Source organism: Rhinolophus sinicus, chromosome 2 (assembly GCF_057876585.1).
Source record: "Rhinolophus sinicus isolate RSI-liver-muscle chromosome 2, RSI-T2T, whole genome shotgun sequence".
In the NCBI taxonomy this organism is placed as follows: Eukaryota; Metazoa; Chordata; class Mammalia; order Chiroptera; family Rhinolophidae; genus Rhinolophus; species Rhinolophus sinicus.
Window position 1 is genome coordinate 37,135,528 of NC_142502.1, and position 20,577 is coordinate 37,156,104.

The 20,577-nt window shown below is 36.2% G+C and overlaps 1 protein-coding gene across 1 annotated transcript in view; it reads left to right on the forward strand.

Moving 5' to 3' along the window:
- The first annotated feature begins 4,073 nt into the window (after positions 1 to 4,073).
- TBC1D32 (TBC1 domain family member 32) overlaps positions 4,074 to 20,577 on the forward strand; it is a 182,894-nt gene continuing 166,390 nt past the window's right edge. Inside the window, exons 1-4 of the mRNA XM_088795491.1 lie at positions 4,074 to 5,086; positions 7,778 to 8,017; positions 8,194 to 8,349; positions 20,007 to 20,168. Coding sequence (XP_088651617.1) covers positions 8,195 to 8,349; positions 20,007 to 20,168 — 317 coding nt within the window. The 5' untranslated portion in view covers positions 4,074 to 5,086; positions 7,778 to 8,017; position 8,194. The remainder of the gene's footprint in view (positions 5,087 to 7,777; positions 8,018 to 8,193; positions 8,350 to 20,006; positions 20,169 to 20,577) is intronic.

Below are 20,577 nucleotides of genomic sequence, written 5' to 3' on the forward strand. Positions count from 1 at the left end.
GCTTCCATCCAAATTTTCTTCTTTTACAATACAGCTTGACTTATGAAAAGTAGTATCTACAGGAACCATTGGTATTCTTCCTAAGATATGTTTCCTTGTATAGGATGATGTGAGAATTTAAGCTAAATCATCACCCACAACTTTTAAAGATTCTTCCCAGAACTGTTAGCCTATGAAGTCTGACAATTAAGTTCACGTACTTTTTGCAATGACGTTGCTAAACTTTTTTGATATCAGAGGGATTATTCATTATGGATTTGTACCATCTGGACAAACAGTTAACAAAGTTTACAATTTGGAAATGCTGAAAAGGCTGTGTGAAAAAATTAGATGAAAACAACCTGAACTTTTCACCAACAATTCAAGGCTCTTGCATCACGACAATGTACCAGCTCACACAGCACGGTCTATGAGGGAGTTTTTAGCCAGTAAACAAATAACTGTATTGGAACACCCTCCCTACTCACCTGATCTGGCCCCCAATGACTTCTTTCTTTACCAGAGATAAAGGAAATATTGAAAGGAAGACATTTTGATGAGATTCAGGACATCAAGGATAGTACAACGACAGCTCTGATGGTGATTCCAGAAATAGAGTTACAAAATTGCTTTGAAGGGTGGACTAGGCACTGGTGTTGGTGCATAGCTTCCCAAGGGGAGTACTTCGAAGATGACTATAGTGATATTCAGCAATGAAGTATATGGCACTTTTTCTAGGATGAGTTCATGAACTTAATTGTCTGACCTTGTATGTCAGACTAGGTAAACCCTCACCTACAGTCTCCACACTTGAACAAACCAAATTCTCTGTTATCTTCTGTCAACATCCTCTTTGTCTTTGTGGACTTACGTCATTGTACTTCTTTATCATCATTTTAGTGGAGTTTCTCGATAGAGTGGAAATCAATGCATGTGTTCAAGTTGCCATATCTAACAGACCAAGTAAGTTTTACATCACAAAGATTCAGCAAAATGTTTGTTATAGTGTGTTTTTAGTTATAACAAATGTATAGTATACAGGTGACCTTCCTTACTTGCAAAATAAGTTTCTTGAAATGACAAAAAAAAAGCTTGAGAAATTATTCAGTACTTACTGCTGGTAGTCTAATAGTGCTTTTGACATTTTACTATAATTTTGTAATTGATGAAATGTAAGGTCTCACCAAACACAGATTCTTAGAACTGGAGGGAATCATTCCAGACGATATGTAGCATGGTGTCTAATTATTTGTACACATCTCCCTGACCTGTGACATGTCTCACCATACTGTGAGCTATTGAGGACAGTAGTCTTGTCTTACCTATCTTACTGTTTGCTGGGCCTAGCGTGACATGTAGTAAACTACCTATCACAGAGCAGATGTCTCAGATATGTTTGATTAGTAGATGGCTTTGTGATTTTATAGAGATGATCAGTGATTCTGGAAGAAGTAACAGAATACATTGGCTTCCTTTCCTTTCTCCCTTTGATTTTTAGCCTCAGCCTATGCATAGAATGCATTCATTCTATTCTCCTCTCTGCCTGCCACTATAGAGGTGGCCTGCTATTTTAGAGCCATGCAAGTGGTGGGGTGGGTAAAGGCTAATTTAGTGGTGAAATATTAGCAAGCCTGCTATGCCAGATACATAAATCATATTCTCCAATTAAACTTTTAATGAAGTTGATATTTTATTTCCAGCTGTCTGACTCCTTTGTTTACCTCTCTGTTAGTTCTGACCTTGGGTGAGAAAGAGTAGTGATATTTATTGAGCTCCCATGTGCTACCAGCTTTTAAAAGGGCATTCTGTTTATAAAATGAAAGTGCAAAATATGTTAATGAAAATCAAATAGTGTAGTAGGACTTATAACCAAAACAAGTGCTTCTGCCTCATTGCTGCCCTAGCCCCATCGCAGTTTCAATTTCTCAGAAGAAACCATATTCAAATGTTTGTTTTTAATTTTCTTGATAGTTTCCTTATTAATTCAACATAATACAACTATGTCATTATTTACCAGTTTATCAACTTTAGATCTAATCCATTGGCTTTCTTCTATGGTGTATGAGGGTTCAGTGTATTTATACCATCACTGGACTAAGATTTTTTTTTATTTTTAACGTTCATCATTATATATACTAATTTTGTATTATGGTAGAAGAAATTTTCACCTATAGTTGTGATATGTCTATGTGTGTGTGTGCATTGTCTAGTACATAATCATGCATTGCACATTATAGGCACTCAATAAATATATATTGAGTGAATATATATAATTTAAGTTCAGACTTTTCCACTTAAATGTGAGTATTTCCTACTATGAAACATTCATAGGAAACATTTTTAAAAATGGCTGACATTAACAGCATATGGCTACGTTATAATTTATTTAACCTTCAATATATTAGTAAATATTTAGGAGGTTTTCCAATTTTTTAAAGTTACAAGTAACCTGTCTGTAAACATCTTTATAATATATCCATCAACTGCACCTCTGCTTGATGGAGTAGATTCCTAGAAATTGAACTACTGAATCAAATATTCTTGTTACATATTGTCAATTTCCTTCACAGGAAGATGTTGCTTATTTGCACTCCTCATAACATTGTAAAACAGTAATTGACTGAATATTACTCAACCCTAAATATATCTATGCTCTAAAACTTTGCTAATTTTGTAAATTTAAAATAGTTACCTTGTTTTAGCTTGCATTTTTTTATTACAAGTGTAGCTGAAAATTTTTTCATATCTATTACTATTACATAACATTTTCATTTCTTCAGGTTAATGTTTCACTATATCCCTAATTTGAATTTTTTAATATTTCAGAGAAGTATTTTATAAATTGATTTACTTCTCTTTTTTAACATTATTGACTGTTCTTTACATTAAAAATAAATCCCAAAGGAAAGCAATTTTAAGTATTAGCAATCTTATTAATATTGATGATAGGACTCTCACAATTTACTATTTCCAAATCCACCTTTTGAACATACTCTGCCTCCTATTATTTCCTGAGTCTCTCCCATCTCAGTAAATGACCCACCCTCATTTTCAGTTGCTCAGGCTGAAATTTTGAAATCATCCTTGCTTCCTCACCTTAAGTCATATACTCTACCCAGGCTATCAGGAAAATTTCCCAGCTCCACTGTCAAGCATGTCCAGAATCTATTAATTTCTTATCACATCCAGTGATACCACCCCAGGTCAAGACACCATGTGTTCCCTCTCTGATTTAATCTCCATCTAATCTTCCTCCATCCTCCTGTAGCCACTCTGATACTTACAGGCTTCCTTCTTCTTTGTAAAATACATTAAGCGTTCTCTTACCTCAAGGCCTTTGATGTTTTAATTCCCTTTGGCTGGGTTACGGGATTTCAATACAACTTTTTGATATTGAAACATGTGTAGTAGTCATTGCATATAGCTGCCATCTTGAGGTGAGATGGTTTTTATAAATTGGAAGGCCAGTGGCAATGTTTATTCTACTTATGTATTTGATGCTTTATGATCCTTGTTTTAATTTTGTTCTCTCTTTCCTGTGGTTTATCCCATTTACTTTTTGCTATTTGACTGGTGTGGTGTGTGATGCATGTATATTGAATGATTGAAAAAACAGATCCTTGTAGTAGCCTATGATGAGAAGTAAGCAGAGAAGACAGCAAGTCTTTTCATTGGATTACCAACAAAGTTACATGTGGCAACAACTGATTGACTCAAGCTGTGTCATTTGCCTCTACCTGCCCACCTGGTGTTGAGGGAGGGAGAGTCTTCCTAATGTGGCTTCAGAAATGAGAGGCCCAAGTGGCTATTTACCCAAACCTTGTGATGGGATAGAATCCTGGGCAATAAAAATAATATCAATTACATTATCTTTGCTAAAATATTTTCAGTGTAGCCACTGTCTGCAGGATAAAGTTTTATTCTTCTCATACAACGTATTTTCTTGGTTGCTAATAATCCAGATGACCACATGTTTATATTTAGCCAGTCAGTCGTGGGAGTTTGAATTGAATTCTTGCTCAGCTGTGTCCATGGATCATCAATTTCTCTTCTAGAATATATGGTGCTGCGTGCCACATTGGTACTAGAGACTGGCTCTCTCACCTCCAAATCCATACTCCTTTCATTGTGCCTTCCCATCCTTTAAAGGCTATAGAACTATCAATGACCTTTGTAGAATACCTTGCGGCGAGTATTCTGGATGTGAATTATGTTCTGCAGATTAAGTGCTTGCATAACTTGGAAGGCAGTGTATGCATAATTTGGTGGTGTATGTGCTCGTAAACATGGCCATGGAAATGTGACACTTTTTGTAGCAACATTCCACACTCTTACATCGAGCTTCCTATGTATTTGAAGCAATATCAGAGGAGATGGTAGCTATAAGTCAGTGCCCAATAAATGGCTCTGTGGGATTTGGGAGGCATTTGTGCTGATCATAGAGGCTTCGAAACTTAGGCCTCCTATCCCTGAATTTGGCTATCGCCCTGTGTTCACACATGCAATAGTTCTATGGTAGCTTACATGTAGTATTTGTACTGGAGGATCAGTTCTGGAGTGCTCTAGAGATGATTTCTGGAGGCTCAGGTTAAAGCCTTGTTTTCTCGCCTTTCTAGCAATTTTGTAAACTCCTCAATACCTGTGTTTCTTAAAATATCTAAGGTTGTTTTTGTTTCCTGACTTGAATCATGACTGATCTAGCCATTTACTATTAACATGTAATGCTTAGAAAGTCAGGATAGTATTACCACACAGTATGTAGCAGACTGCTAGCTATCCATTAATATCGATTCTTCCTGTCTTCTCTTAGTAACTGAAGATCTTAGTTTTTCTCAGTCAGGCAAAGCCTTCACTTCCTAGCTAGCCTCTGCTGCAGTTACCTGTATTCATGTAACTATGTTCTTTCTAATGAGGTGTAAACAGAAGTTATGCATTTTACTTTCTGGTGATACCCTTGCTTGTTTGTCTTTTCTGCTGGCTGAGAAACAAATGTTCTCATGGAAGTGGGAGAAGCCACGCTGGATGCCAAGATGAAAAGTCCTTGTTGATGATGGTGAAGCTGCTGTCCCGGACTAGGGCTGCCTACATCTGTATCCCTGCGTAAGAGGTCAATTTACTTCTTTCTTACTTAAGCTACTATATCTTTGCGCCTGACCCACTTTTCTTTTATAGTGCTTATATTGTAAACCACACTAATACAAGATATAAGTGAACTCTGAAGGCTGAGCTCAAGTCTAAAAATGACTGCATGTTCATCTGTCATCAGGTATTATCTAGTTTAATGAGGGAGCATATGCCATATGTTTACAGGAATGGCTTTAAATAGCTCATTTACAGTTCTGATATATAAAAATAACAAAAACAAAAACTAAAAACTTCTGGTTGTGCCCTCAAAACATAGAGTTGGGTTAAGTACTTAAAAACTGTGTTAAGTCAAGTCTTCAAAAGCAAGGTTCAGTTATACTTGACAGGGAATGTACTATAATCTTGCTTTTAGGAGACTGAGATTCTTTTCTCACTGGCATCTTGTTAAAAGATTGATAGACAGGGTAGGACAAAAGTTCAGAGACTAATTTGGAAAATTCTTTAGGCCAAATTAGGTGGGATCAGTAAGTGAACTCTCTACAGAATAAAAATAGATATGTAAAATAGATATGTAAAAATAGATAGATATACTAATTCAAATTCTTTTTCCAGACTTTGGAGCAAACCCTCAATGACAAGCACTTATGTTTTGGGTAAATGTCCAAACTCTATGTCAGATTTTTGGAGGAATTTTTCATCAGTAAGTCTTTGGTTTCAACAAAATGCCTGCCTGGCAAATAGCAAAGTTTATTCTAAAGTAGGGGATGCCAAAGTTTTATTCTTTGATTTTTTTGAATTAATTGGAGCTTTTTGTTAAATTAGAATATTATAGGTAATTTTATACAGACAGTATTTATTGAGATTTACTTAAATGCATTACACCCCTCACCCCCGTTTTGACTATCTTTCCTTCTTGAACCTCAGGTATTCTTTTACGGTTACTTTTCTTCTTTCTAAGGTATAGCCTTTAGAACAGTGGTTCTCAGTCTGAGCAGTTTAGCCCCCCCTTCCTGACCAAGACATTCTGAAATACATGGGGATATTTTGCAATCACAATGTTGGCACTTACTGGCATTTGTAGTGTGAGCTAGGGATGCTGAACATCTTGAAATACACACAAGACAATCTCCCACACAAAGTAATTGTTCTGGTTCCCATATGACTTTCAATGGTCTTGCTAGACATTCATGTAGATAACAAAGCTCTTGATAAGTATCTGAATCTAGGAATTAATTCCATTACATAAAAAATCATACCTGGCACAGTTTTAATGAACTGCATTTTCCAGGAATGCAGAAACTGTAAATTAAAGAAAGAGTGTATTTCATTTTGTTCAGAATTCTACCAGTAATAGTTTCATTTCAGAAAATCACATCACCAATGGCTAGTATCAATCCTAGTGTTTGAGTTGTCAATATAATTCACCTGTTAGGCTGAATATGTAGCTGTCACATTGATGGTGATTCTATGTATGTGCACATACACATACATGCACATATCAGTATTGAGTTTTATAGCTTTATCTACACATAATGTCATAAGTGTACCTACTCTACTAATGTTTTTTTTTAAATACCAAATATACGTTGTTTTTTTTTTTTTTTTTTTTTTTTTTTTTTAGTTTCAGGGATACAAAACAATGTTAGACATTTCATCCCTCACAAAGTGATAACCCTCCTCCCCCAATCTACAGCCCCTCTGACGTCATATGTATCTATTACAATTCCATTGACTCTATTCCCTATTCTAAGTTTATATCCCGTGACTATATATATATATATATATATATATATATATATATATTGTTTTTTTCTTAGTAGTGAGGCAATCAAGATTAAGCATACATTTTACTAAGAAACATGCTGCTATTGCTGGCAAAGACACATCATACGTTTGCTTGTGGAAGTAACAGCATAAACATGAGTCATTGATCCTGACAAACGTAAAGTGTGTCAGATATTGTTGGACTGGGGAGTAAAATATAAGGCTGGATAAGGGAGAATTTATTGACATTAAGCTACTTGTCCGTCGCTTGGGATTGGGTTGGCATCTTGTAGCTTGGATATGCCCATTGTCTGGGGATTTATCTAGGTTGGAAATGAGATGAGGGACCGTGATTATCCATTGCAGCTTCCTGCAGAGTGATCTTTCTATCTCACGGTGTCTCTCTGGAATCCAATTGAGTCCTACCACTTGCAAGATAAATCTCTTAATCCCTTAAATGTGCCAAATATGACCCTTTCAGATGTGGCTTATTTACTTTTCTAGCCTTCTCACTTCCTTTTCTAAATCCACTAACTCAAACAACAGAGTATGCAACAATCTCTAAGGTCCTTCTCCTTTACACGTCCAGTTTGTTTTCACTTCGCTTCTTTCCTTGACTCTTACATTGGGTTAAAAGGTGATTCTGGGTTTCCACAGCACTTACTAGTAGTATAACACCTAATTGCACTGAGTTAAAATCGCTCATTTCCTTTCTGTGTCTGTTAGATTATAAAGGTGTCCGGTGTCCTCTTCATAGTTCTGGTCAAGGTGTTTGGAAAGAGGTAGCAGTCAACAGACGTTAGCTGTTAGAGGAAAAGAGCATTGCAACGTTTCAATACTGTTCACTCCTCAACTGAAACTTTTCTGGCTACTTCCAGTTTCACTTCTATTGTCTTTGTTCTATTGACCCTTTCTCTTCGTACTCTACCCGTCTACCTACAATTCCCAGGGCAAGGAAAACGAGCGCACCAGGTCCTCCAAGAACGCCTAGAGTCGTCAATCAACAGCCCCTCCCACCTAGGAAGCAACGCCAACGTCCTGACGTCACGCGTAGAGCGGACGTCCCGCCGTCAGGCCCACCCATAAAGTTGTATTTTGCGGTTACTTGCGGAGCGCCTTGTGTTCTGTTGGTACTGAAGGCCAATACGAGTAACAAAGGAGGGGCTTCGTGGACCCCTGCTTCCCCAAAGTAAGGTGACGATTTCCCAAACGCGCGGGCAGCGGAGGGCCCACCCCAAAGCGCTTGCCGTGGTCTCCCGGGGAACGGCGCAGCGCGCCGGCCGGGGCTGAGTGGGGATGCGCGTGCGCAGTGCGCAGCGTTTGCTGGGACCCGGAGTAATGGGCGTGGGCGTTTGATTCTAACAGGATGGCCCATTTCTCCGGAGAGGACCAGGAGATGCTGCAGGCGATGCTGAGGCAGTTGTTTCAGAGCGTGAAGGAGAAAATCACGGGTGCTCCCTCCCTAGAGTGCGCCGAGGAGATCCTCTTACATCTGGAGGAAACTGATGAAAATTTTCACAAGTAAAATGGCTTTTGATGTCTTAAGCAAACAAACCAGCTGTCCCAGAAAAGTCTAAATGTAGTTAAAGAATGTTTATTTGATTATTGTTAAAATAGCGCTCAAGTTGGAAGTTCATTATTTCGTTTATCCACATGGCGAATTTATTATTTATTCTTTACTTATTTTTCATAGTTTCAACTTGCTTTGTTTTTACTACCACACCAAGAGCATATTCTACTTCTCCATTTTTTTCCTTTTGGGCAACACAGTAACATTAATTGTAGATTATTCAGTCATGTTCTTTTAAGAGCAGTTCTATTATTTCAGGGTATTCTTGTCACTATACCAAAAAGCATTGAGTTCCCAAGATCCTTGTTCCTTTGGTGACCTGGTAACTCAGTGGCTGCACCAATTATCCATTCTGAGGATTGCATAAACACTGACGTGAGATTATTAGCTTCCTATAGCTTACATTTCTATGAAGGGATAAGGTACATATTCAGATGTTTGTGATACATGGCAGACATGTAAGTGCCACAGAAGAGGGACAGATCGCTTTGGGTTTGGGAGCAGTAGACAGACGAAGTTAAATGAGAGAAGTTCCATTTCAGGTATATCTGTTTTTTTCAGAGACCTGTGTTTTTCTTTTGATTTGATCCATGTAATTTAAATTAATCCTCTCCATTGAAACGTTTACTGCCAGGTGTCTCAATTTATTCGTAGTAATGGTGGTTTTAATTCAGTGTTTGTATTTCATTTTGATCTTACAGAGATGACATTTACATTTTTTGTTTTGTTTATGTTAACCTTTACTGACTTTTGGGTGCCCTGAAGTTATCTGAAACTTCTATTCATTTCATATATGGGCATCAGGGGATCTTCAGCCCTTTAATATTTTATGCAAAAGTTTGCATTTGCTTGCAGTTCTATGGGGGAAACATAATTTTCACCAGATTCTCAAGAGAGTTTTAAAAAGTGTGGAAAGAATTCCTGTTTAATATAGAGTTTCTAGTTTCATTAGTATTTCTGGGTATACATATGGTTTCTTTTGTATTTCCATGATTTTCTTGTTTATTTCTTTATTAAATCCACTAATAGCTTATTAGAAGATAATATTCTTTATTTTGGAGATACCAAAGACCTGCTTTTATTGGCTAGCTATTGATTTATTAAAAAAGTGGAATACAGAAAAATTTAAACGTTCTCAAATTCAGTTTGGTCATTAATGTTTTGTATATTCATGTAATACTAATTTACCTCACACAAATTCACATCAGGCATTAAATTTGGGGTTTAATTCATGGCTTTTATTTCATATGCAAAATGTTGTTTAAAATATTTGTAAATTACTGAGTCAGTTTTTGCCAGGATCAAATTCTGGGAATTTGTCCATTTCATCTAGATTTTCAAATTTATATAAAGTTTTTTTTTATTACTATCCTATTACCTTTTTAGTATTTTCAGTATCTGTAGTTATGTCCTCCTTTTTATTCTTGTATTTTTATCTGTGCCTTCTCTCTTTTGTTCTTGATCTGTACTGTTAGAGGTTTATTAATTTTATTAGCTTTTTAAAGAACCAGTTATTAGCTTTGCTTTTCCTTTCTAGTATGTATTTATTCTATGGTTCTTTAATTTATGCTCTTTTTTTCTTTGTGAGAAACTTTTGAAACTTGTAATGAATGCTTAGCTCATAATTTGCAGCTTTTCTTTTTTTAATGTAAACATTTAAGGCTACAGAATTGCCTATAGGTATTGCTTTAGCTATGTCAACTTTAAAATGCTTTTTCAAGCTAAAGTTGAATCATTGTGGTTCTTCTTAGCCATCTAACAACTCTTATTATAATGTAATTTACTTTTCTTCAACAGTTCATTAGATAAATTAAATGCTTGCTGATTAATATGCATAGTTAACTTACTGTTTACTAAAGAGATTCATTTTTGGCTTACCTAAAAAAATTCAGACACACTTAAGTTATAACCAGTGTGTAGTCTTAAAAGTAAGATTTATAATCCTGAAACTAGTTGAGTAATTTGTGGTGTTAAAAGTCCAAATAGTAAAATTCATGTGTTTGCTTTGGTAGCCTGTGTCTTAGAAGGAAGGAACTCAGTAGGAGAGGAAAAGAGGAGATGCTTGTCTGTGGTATTTTCATGGCATCTTACAATTCCAGAGGTGGATGAGATCCTAAAGATCACTTAGTTCAGGTGCTCATATTTTCATTTATCTTTCTTTTCACTGACTTCACTCTCTCTGAACCATAAATGTTCTTAAGTTACTTAGGTATCAATATATTTTGCTTCCCAAGGTGTTTCATACTTCAGAATATCTGTCCTCCCATCTCCACTATCAGAACATTGTTTCCTTAAATCCATTTGATGTTGTGGTATTAGCAAGACAAATAATCTTATTAAACAGACTTAGAGGGAAAACTCATGTCTAGGCTATTGGCATTTTTGTAAGAAAATGGTTGTTAAGATAATAGAGTCCATCAATGATGGAATTTCGGGTAGTATAATTAAGTGTGGGGGGATTGCAGTCATTTGGGGAGAAACCACAGTGCAGGCTTTATAGCATTATCTGGGGATTTGCCCCACAGGGCAGCACCCTAAACTATCTCTGCTTTCCATACTCTCTTCTATTTTTCTACCTTAAACTGTACATATTCTCTAAAAGATCCAAGCTTTCCCCCTTTTCTCTGAAAGTGGCAGCAAGGATTTGAGGCCTGTGGGAGAGGAGAGAGGTAAGGGAGAGGACATTGCCTTTGTTATGTGTGTATATGTTGTGTAAATTTTACACTTGGACTGTCCCCCCTATAAAACAGTCAGCCCTGGTTTTAATTTTGGCTGCACTGCAATCAGTTGGAGGCTGTTACTGATGATGTTCCTCGCTGTAAATGAATTCCCTGGGGGCTTGGCTGAGCAGGCTTGGTAGAGGCTGGGCCTTGGTGTTTTTGGAAAAGCTCTCGAGGTGATTTTAAAATGCAGCCAGGGTTGGTTTACTTGCGTTTCAATGAGAATTGTATTACAGTAGTCTCCCCTTATCCAAGAGGGATACATTCATTCCAAGACCCCCAGTGGGTTCCTGAACCTAGGATACTACCAAACCCTATATGTACTATGTTTTTTCCTATACATACATACATACCTTTTTCGTTTAAAGGAAGCACTTCACAGCTTCTCTTTGGCATATCTGAATTGCCAGCATCACTACTCTTGTGCTTTGGGGCCATTATGAAATAAAGTAAGGTTTACTTGAACCCCAAGCACTGCAAATTGAGACTGCTACCAAGTGATTAGTGGGACTTGTCTCAGAGTGGATATGCTGGACAAAGGGATGATTCATGTCTGGGGAACAGAGCAGGAAGGCGAGCAATTTCATCGTGCTACTCAGAACAATGCATGATTTAAAACTTATTGTTTATTTCTTGAATTTTCTGTTTAATGATTTTGGACTGCAGTTGATAGTGGGCAACTGAAACCGCAGAAAGCGAATCCACTAATAGGGAGGAGCTGCTGTGTGTAGTTTTTTCTTTTATTACTTACCAACCCTAATGATTGTAACAGTGTTTAATGCAGAAAATCGTCCTGTAGCCCTCTAGTCTGCTATTTTTGGTTTGATACAGAAAGAACACAATATTTGTTGAATTGAGTTTATTCTTTGTTTTACGGAAGAGTCTACCAAAGGCTTTTTAAATTATTACACTCTAGTGTGTTTAAGTGTTAACTTCAAGAAAATATCCATGTGTAAGTGCTGTCCCTGTATAGAGAAATTAAGAGTTATATGTGTGCTTGCATAATTAATGAATGCATTTTTAGTAACTGTTCATCATGACCCAGAAGTTTATCCTTTGAACTAAAAGGTTGTAGGTGATATAAAATACTCATTCTTTGTTTTTACATAGCCTTTTATATACTAATATGGTACATAGTTAAGTTTGTCTTATAATAAATCCTATGATTCTGAAATATAATTTAAGAATTCCAAATATAAGTATTATAAATCATAACTTACACTAATAAAATATCTTTTCAAAACATCATTACTGATATTTTTTCCTATATATGATTGAAATAATTCTTGCTTATTTAAATAGTTAAGAGGATGATTTCCCGAAACAAACTTATACTAGATATTTTATGTTGTTATTTTGTAATAGTAATCTCTGTATCTGCGTATTTTAATACAAACATTTTGAACATGTCAGAAATTGATCATGGAAAAATCATTAAATTTTCTTTGAAAATTTCGGTAATAAAGCTATAGAAAAAATAATGGAAAAAGTGAATATTCTTTTACTCAACTTTGCAAAATTTTATGTAAATGAAAAATTTCATATTCATCAGTAGTAAAGCAAAGTGATCAGGCACTTTGTTATGTATTTTAATTGAGCTGCTTCTGCAATGTGGTAAGGTCAACATGTTTTTCCTTAGTAGCAAACAACTGGCCCCTTAGGTTTAAATGTCCCCCTTTTAGGAATATTTGGAGAAAGATATTCTGCATTTATTTGGTAATAGTGTCATTGAAACCAAATTTTAATTTTTTCTTATTAAATCATTTTTAAGGTAACAAGGTTGTGAAGTATATGTATAATTTATTTGGTGAGGAAAGTGTCAAAGTGTAAGAAAACAGTATATAAAATAAACAACAGTTTTCACATTAGGATTATCACTACCATCAAGTAGTGGGAAACTGAGATTTAGCAAGGTCAGATATTTTATCTAAGGTTGCAAGATGGATTAGTGTAAGATGTAGAACTTAAACCTGATATTATAATCTTGGTCTATTCAGCACAATTAGAATATGTTATCTGAAAAGGTTAACACAGAAGAGAGAGCACATAAAATATCAGCTTTCTGGCTTTTCTTAAAACATTGAAAGATTAACGTCAGGCATGTATTCCTGAATGGCAGCAAGTGGCTGGAACCATGTCGAAGATTTTCCTTTTAGTTGAGCCATGTCCTTTGAGTTCACCGCTGCCTCTATTCTTCTCTCTGACACCAAGGCTTGCTTTACTTTATGTTTCTACCCTCAGTAACAGCTGAGCTCGCAATCCCTCAAATTAGTATAGGACCTTTTGAAGGTCTCTTTAAGGCATCCAGGGGTTTTACTTTTACACAAAATCAGGAGAAATTGCTACACCTCCAGAATAATTTCCAAAAATGATTCAATGAATTGATTAGAAATCTGTAGTTACCAACAATCTTTTAGGTTAGATATACTACTCTTTGTAAGAGCAAGTGGCTGACATTTGTAATACTATCCGGATTACAATGAAGGCAACACAGCACTCAATTTTATAGTAATATTTCTTCCAGCCCATAAGAACAATAATTTTCTATCCTGAGACACAACATCTAGGATTTTTACTGGGTATTGCCATGACTTCAGATGGTAAGAGAACCAACACAAAATGAATGAGTATTTGAAGACTTGGGTTACGCTTACTCAAAGAGTAAGAAGAAATGACTGTTCACTAATTTGGGATTGGAGGCTCGTAGAGGTTTCCCATGATCAGTGAGTCAGGAGAGCATCCTAAGGGTTTAGGCATCTTAGTAGCCCTTGCATAATAGAGGGCCTTACCCTCCCTGGAGATCTTTTTCTCTTAAAAGATTCATTCAAAAAAAGCAGTAACCTCTTCAGGCAAGATTCAGTCTCGGAATACTTAGGTTCATTTAATTTGAAAGGTGAACCAAAACCTTGAAGCACATTGAAGGGGGTCTTCTGAGAGATATTACTGTGGTGTAAAAATGTCATTAGAAAAAATGTGTGGTTATTCAAGTTCCCAAAGAGCAGATTTAAGAATTTTCTAGCATATTTGCTCTTTACAGCTGATGCTAAATTGTGGGCAATTTTTTTTTTTTAACATGTCTTTTATAATGGTATTCTCTTAACTTTCTTGAATACCTTTTCTTAATGGGCTTGTGTCTTATTTCCTCACTACCTTAGTTATGAACATATAATTTTTGTAGCTCACAGGTTGGGCTTTAAACAAAGCAAACACAAAAGTTACATTTTTCAGTTAAATGTTCATTTTTCCTACTTACCTGATTTGTGGCCCAGAGATGAGGCTGATGAAACTAAGAAGGATAATTCTGTTTTTCCATAGTAGGTGTTTATAGTGGGATGTAGAATTCATCTTCAGGGAGGCTATCCCTTTAGTTCCCAAGAAATAACTCAGGCTTACCCTCCCTTACATTTCCCACTGAGTATCTCAGATGTGGAGGAAAACTGGTGTGTCTGACTGCTTAGGGTTGGGTAGCACTGTGAAGAGGTTAAAGATTGTTTTTGGAGATTTTTCATGTCCCTTCTGCACTTTCTTCCACTTTTACATTTCTTTTCCCTTTCCCAATAGGAAGAAGCTGGATGTGAGGTCACAGTGATTGGCTAAAAGGATTCTCTATTCCTGGATCCTTTTTCATTTTCAAAGAATTTCAAAGAAATCACTGATAGTTTTATGGTATTGAAATTTCAGATATTCTGATTCTTTATTCAGAAGATTCCTAGTTGTGGTGCAAACCTTGTGGAGAACACACATCTTTTTGGGCTCTTTGGATCTCATCACACGCGTCTGCCAGTTCTGTCTCAAAGCCAGCTGTGTGTTTGTGGTGGCAGTATAGGGACTGTCAAATGTTAAAAAGTTTAGAACATCTTTACAGGATTCTCTTGAAACCTTAATCTTTGACTTTTTCTCCTTACCTTCTTGTTTTTCACCGTTTTGTATAGAATATGCAAATATTTAGTTTATAATAAGAAATATGCAATCTAAAAAATAAATTAACATTTAGAGTGGATGGGAAGTTTGCTTCTATAACAGAAGATCTTCAAGTAATATAAAACAATGATGAATCACTGGAAGAAGGAAAAATTGCTTAGTTGATGGTTAGAGGCTTAGAAGTTACTCGCTTTGAGTACTAAATATTAAGAATTTAAATTCAATGAATAATGTAAAATAAATTCATAAGTAAATTATACTTTTAAATGTAATATGCTAATTATAATTTTGAGAAAATGTAATAGATTTACTTCCCTAAATGAAATAAATTTAAATAGTATACAAATTGGTAAAAATATGACTATTACATTTATTTATTTCCCTTTCCAATCTAAATTAACCACTAAAGAACATCTTATTACTTAAAGGTTTTGGAATTTTTATGTCTTTTGGGAGAGTGGGGGTTGTGGGAATGACATGGGTTTTGGAGTAAGGTGGACCTGAATTAGTAGCTTGAGAATTTGACAAGGCTTTTTAACTTTTCAATATATGTCCTCATCTATTTTACCTATCTCGTATGGTAAATAACACAATATTAATAAAGTGCTTAGCACAGAGTCTAGCACATGTTAGTCACTTAAAAGTACCTTCTTGCTTACATGCAAACATGGTTGGTGGTATGATGAGAATATTGAGTGTGGCCACATTTAAATGGAGATGCCCTGGGCTTGATTAAATAGGCCTTTAAATTCTAGGCCAAGAAAACTGTATTTGAAAGATAATAGGCAGCCAATAATTAGTTTTAAATACAACAAATATTTATTGAGACTTTATGTATATGGCCTGGAGTGAAGTAATGGTATGAGTAAAAAGGCTCTAACTCAGAAATAATGAAATCATTGATTTTTGAAGGCCAACGTAAGTACAGTGTTTAGGATAAGTAAGAAAGGGAGGAGAGTAGAAGTAAGACAAGCAAGAAGGCTGCTGTAATCTCTGTGTGAAATGATGTGGTTTTGTACTGATTGATAGAAGTGGGAAAAAAGGAAGTGATGAAGCCACAGGATGTGTAGGAAATGTTGACAAGTGTTGGTGATTGGATGGATATGATAGAGTGGGTGGGTGTGAGGTGCAGAAGATAAAGTTAAAGAGTAGTCCATGGGATCAAGTCTGGGAGCTCTGAAAGAGAATGTTAGTGCCAGAAATGCGGCGGGTAGTTGGGAAGTGGGGGGTTCTTTCTGCTGTACTCTACCCTTTCTTTCTTTTTTCTTTTTCTTACAGAGGGGAATATAGGAAGACTAAGAGACCATGTATAAAGGGGGTTAATTGTAGCATAATTCTACCTGAAATTATTAGTAGGCATTTAATGAACAAGGAAATAACCACTAAAATATTTAGAAAGGATAAGCAAATTCAAACTGACAACCACTGTAGGAAAATGGAAGAGATAAAACCTTCCCCCATGCTTGTATGTTTCAGTTCAAGTATTTTAAAAGGTATTGCAGATTATATGCTGATAACTGAATTTGTCCTCTTCTCAAGGATGTAAAGAATATAAAAATCAGGGTTTAGATGATCAGGATCCAAGCAAAGGATAAAGCAGGTCACATGACTACACACAGGGTAGAATATTTTGAGTGCTAATAGAGAATGGCAAAATACTCGTGGGACTTGGGAGAGAAAGAATATCAGGTTTTGGGGAACTAGGAAAGACTATAGTGAGGTAGCGTTTTACGATGCAGAAGGTGATCCTACTTAAGGAGAGGTGGTGGTAAAACACTAAATGGGTGAAATATTATCAAAGATTTTAGGAAAAGAAAACGCTAGGAGTGTTGGGCTTGTGTAAGGGGTAGTAATGAGACATAAATCTGATGAGATAAGTTGGGATTTAAGAGGGCTTTATATGTCAGTAGCAAAATGTATCTTTAATTATAGTAATAGCACATATCGATTGTTGAAGTTATGCCAGGCCCTGTGTGGGTGCAGGGCGTATATTATCTAGGAACTTTATAATGATTTCTAGCATACAAGGTATGATCAAAAGATATGGTGGATGTTTAAATAGAAAAAAAAATTATTGCGGTAAAATACACATTGCCATTAATCCCCCTCAAAATATTCCCCCTTGCTTCACACACACTTATCCCATCGTTCTTGCTACTTTCTGAAGCAGGTCTGGAAATCCTCTTTCGTGAGTGTCTTTATTTCATCCTTCATAATGGCAATGCTCCGTGTCACACATCACTTCTTGTACAGCAATTTCTGTCAAATAAAAAATCACAGTATGTCCTCATCCACCTTATTCACTGGATCTGGCACCATGTGACTTCTGTCTCTTCCCCAAAGTTAAAATGACCATGAAAGGTAAATATTTTGAATTGATTCAGGGCACTGAGGCACCTGCGACAGTGCAACTAAAGATACTCATGAAAGAGGACTTCCAGAACTGCTTCAGAAAGTGGCAAGAATGATGGGATAAGTGTGTTCGAAGCGAGTGGGAGTATTTTGAGGAGGATTAATGGCAATGTGTATTTTACTGTAATAATTTGTTTTAATTTAAACATTCACCATATCTTTTGATCACACCGCATAGATATTTTTCCAATTTTACAGATCGAAAAAACTGAAGCCTAGCGAGGATATGTAACTTGGGCAGCTTCATACAGCTATTGAGTGGGGGAACTAAACTTAAAAACTAATTCTAAGAGATTTTTAAAATCATGGCAGGACCTGCTTATTCTGTTATTGGGATTGATACTTGGCCTGTTAATAGAAAAAGTCAGTTAAAGGATCATAAAATGGTACCTAGGTATTTGAAATATTTTTAATATAAAGAAACTAAATGTTCATTTATTCACTAATTTTTTGGGTTAAGGCTGCTTATTTGAGAAGGAACCTTAGGCTAGTTTAAGAGCTATCTGTCTAGATCAGTGATTCACCAGTTACGGGCCTGGGACCAGTGGCAGCAGCACTAGCATCAGCATCACCTGGGAACTTGTTAGAAATGCAAACTGCTGGGAACCCACTATATGCCTACTGAGTCCCAGCTCTGAGAGTCGGCCTAGCAATCTGAATTAAGTCCTTCAGGTGATTCTGGTCCGTGTTACAGTTTGAGAACTGATTTATGGGATGACTTGAAAGGGCTCTTGAAATTGTTTAGCTAAAGGTTATGAAGATGTGAACATTAATCTGGTGGCAGTGGGAAGAGAAAAATAATTTTTGGAGGGAGAATTTATAGAATTATTGCTAACCCATTAGATATGAGATGTAATGGAGAGATAGGAGTTAAAACTGTTTGAGTCCACAGTTTTATCTGGTTGAAGGTATCTGGTTGAAGGATGGTGCCGTTAACAAAGATACATGTCAGAGAGAGGGTGGTTTGTGAGGGGGTGGGTAAGGTGATCGACTTGCTTTTGGTTATGCTTACTGATACCGTGAGAGAACATAAAGTAGCCTTGTCCAGCAGGCAGCTAATGTACAGGTCTGGCATTCTGAAGAGACATTTTGGCTGAAGGAAGAGCTAAATCACCTGTTTGTATTGAATCTGAAGCTGAAACTATGTGAGTGGAGAATACATCTGCTAAATTCCCCCTTGTTTTTTAATCTGGTAGTTTACAATTACAAAGTTTAATTTTTTTTGTCTCCTGCCTCCTTAATTTAAAGTAGTGGGGTGGAATTAGATTTGATCATTGCCAAGTTACAGATGAGGAAACTGAGATTTACTCAGCGTCACATAGCTGGAGTGGTAGAGCAGGAGCAGGTGCTCAAGCCTTTTTGACTCTGCTTTTGCTATAATACCACATGGCTTCATGTCAGATATCTCTACTTGAATTTTGAGATGTGCACTGTCTATGGCCAGCCTGCATTTATACTACTGAAGCAGTCATGGGGATTCCCAGAGGCAGTGATGTGTTCAGAGTTAAGGAGAATTGGGCAGGGTAGAAAATCTCAATCAAAAGTGGTTAAAATTGAAAATAACATCTTTTGGCTCCCTGGGTAAGGTGGCTGTTCTTTAGAGCACATTCAGTAATTTAATAAATATTGGACTGAAGCCTATATGCTGGATACCATGATGGACTCATAGGAAGAAAATTATTCAGGCTCTCTTGCTCTGCTGTACTGCATAGATACAGGGCTCTTATGCAGTGGTGTATTCAAACTGAAAGCCTTGAACATAGTGACATTTACAAAATGGAGCATCCTAAATTATCTTTGTCATTTGAGAGACCACAAAAACTATAGCCTTTCTAAACCATGATATTAATTATAGTCATTGCTCTTTATTTTCAGTAAACATGTTTCATGAAGTAATTATCCACTCCCGGAACACTTGCCCTCTCATATTTGCTATATTGTCTGAGTTTGCAAATTAATTTTAATGTCAGCATGAACCTAACAGTATGAAGAAAAATGTCCAACACATTGAATTCTCTGATACATTTCTCTCTGTAAACACAAAGAAGAGGTGATTAGGTGGAATTTAGGTCAGTTACCGCTTTCAAAAAGTACACAAAAATTCTAATGATTGGAGCTTAACATTTTCTTATTTGATCTTTCAAAATTGCTATTATTCTAGTCTGGATTTCCTCATCAGTTTGAATAATTGTAAAAATGTCTCACAACTGTTTTCTCTTTAATGTGCATCACACATTAAAGATAGGAGCATAACTACATTGACTCTATTCCCTATGTAAAAAAAAAAAAAAGAAAGACTCCTAACCCACTAAAGTTTGGGCTGGTCCTGAAATATGTGCCCATCATTGTTAAATAATGTTTGTTAAGTGTCTCAGAAAAACAACAACATTCTAGATTAGTTTGATGATTTGGGATGACTAACTTAATCCTAGTTTAAGGTAAGAAATCTGAATATGTTATAATACAGATCTTTCTGTGCTAACTTTTTTTCTGGATTTGGTTAATCAGTGACTTCATGATATTTACTGCATTTATTTTTAAAATATTTGTTTCAGCTATGAATTTGTGAAATACCTTAGACAGCATATATGCAACACTTTGGGGTCAATGATTGAAGAAGAAATGGAAAAATGGACATCTGATCAGAATCAGGGTGAAAAATCTGGCTATGACACAGTTGTACGGCATGTTACTAAAAGAACTCAGGAATCTAAAGAGTGAGTATGCCCACAATCGTATTTTAAAATAATTTTTCTTTCAACAGGGGTCCTTGAGAGCACCCATGCCCCATCCCCCTAGTCTGTCTCCCTCATAGCTGCCAGAATGATTAGTTAAAACAATTTGTCAGATTGTGCTACTCTTCCAGCCACACTAACCGTACAACTCTTTTTCTACCTGACCAAGGGAGGGTAAAATTCTTTATTTACTTACTTTCCATTGGCTAAAACTTCGTCATTTGCCCACACTTAGCTACAGTGGAGACTGGGAAGTTTAATACCTAGGTTACGATCATGTGCTACAGGGGTTCTAACCTACTACTATATGGAAGAGGGGGAGGTTGGATACAGGGGACAGCCAACCCTCTTATAAGGTCATTCCATCTAGTCCAACAATAGTTGCAGAAGA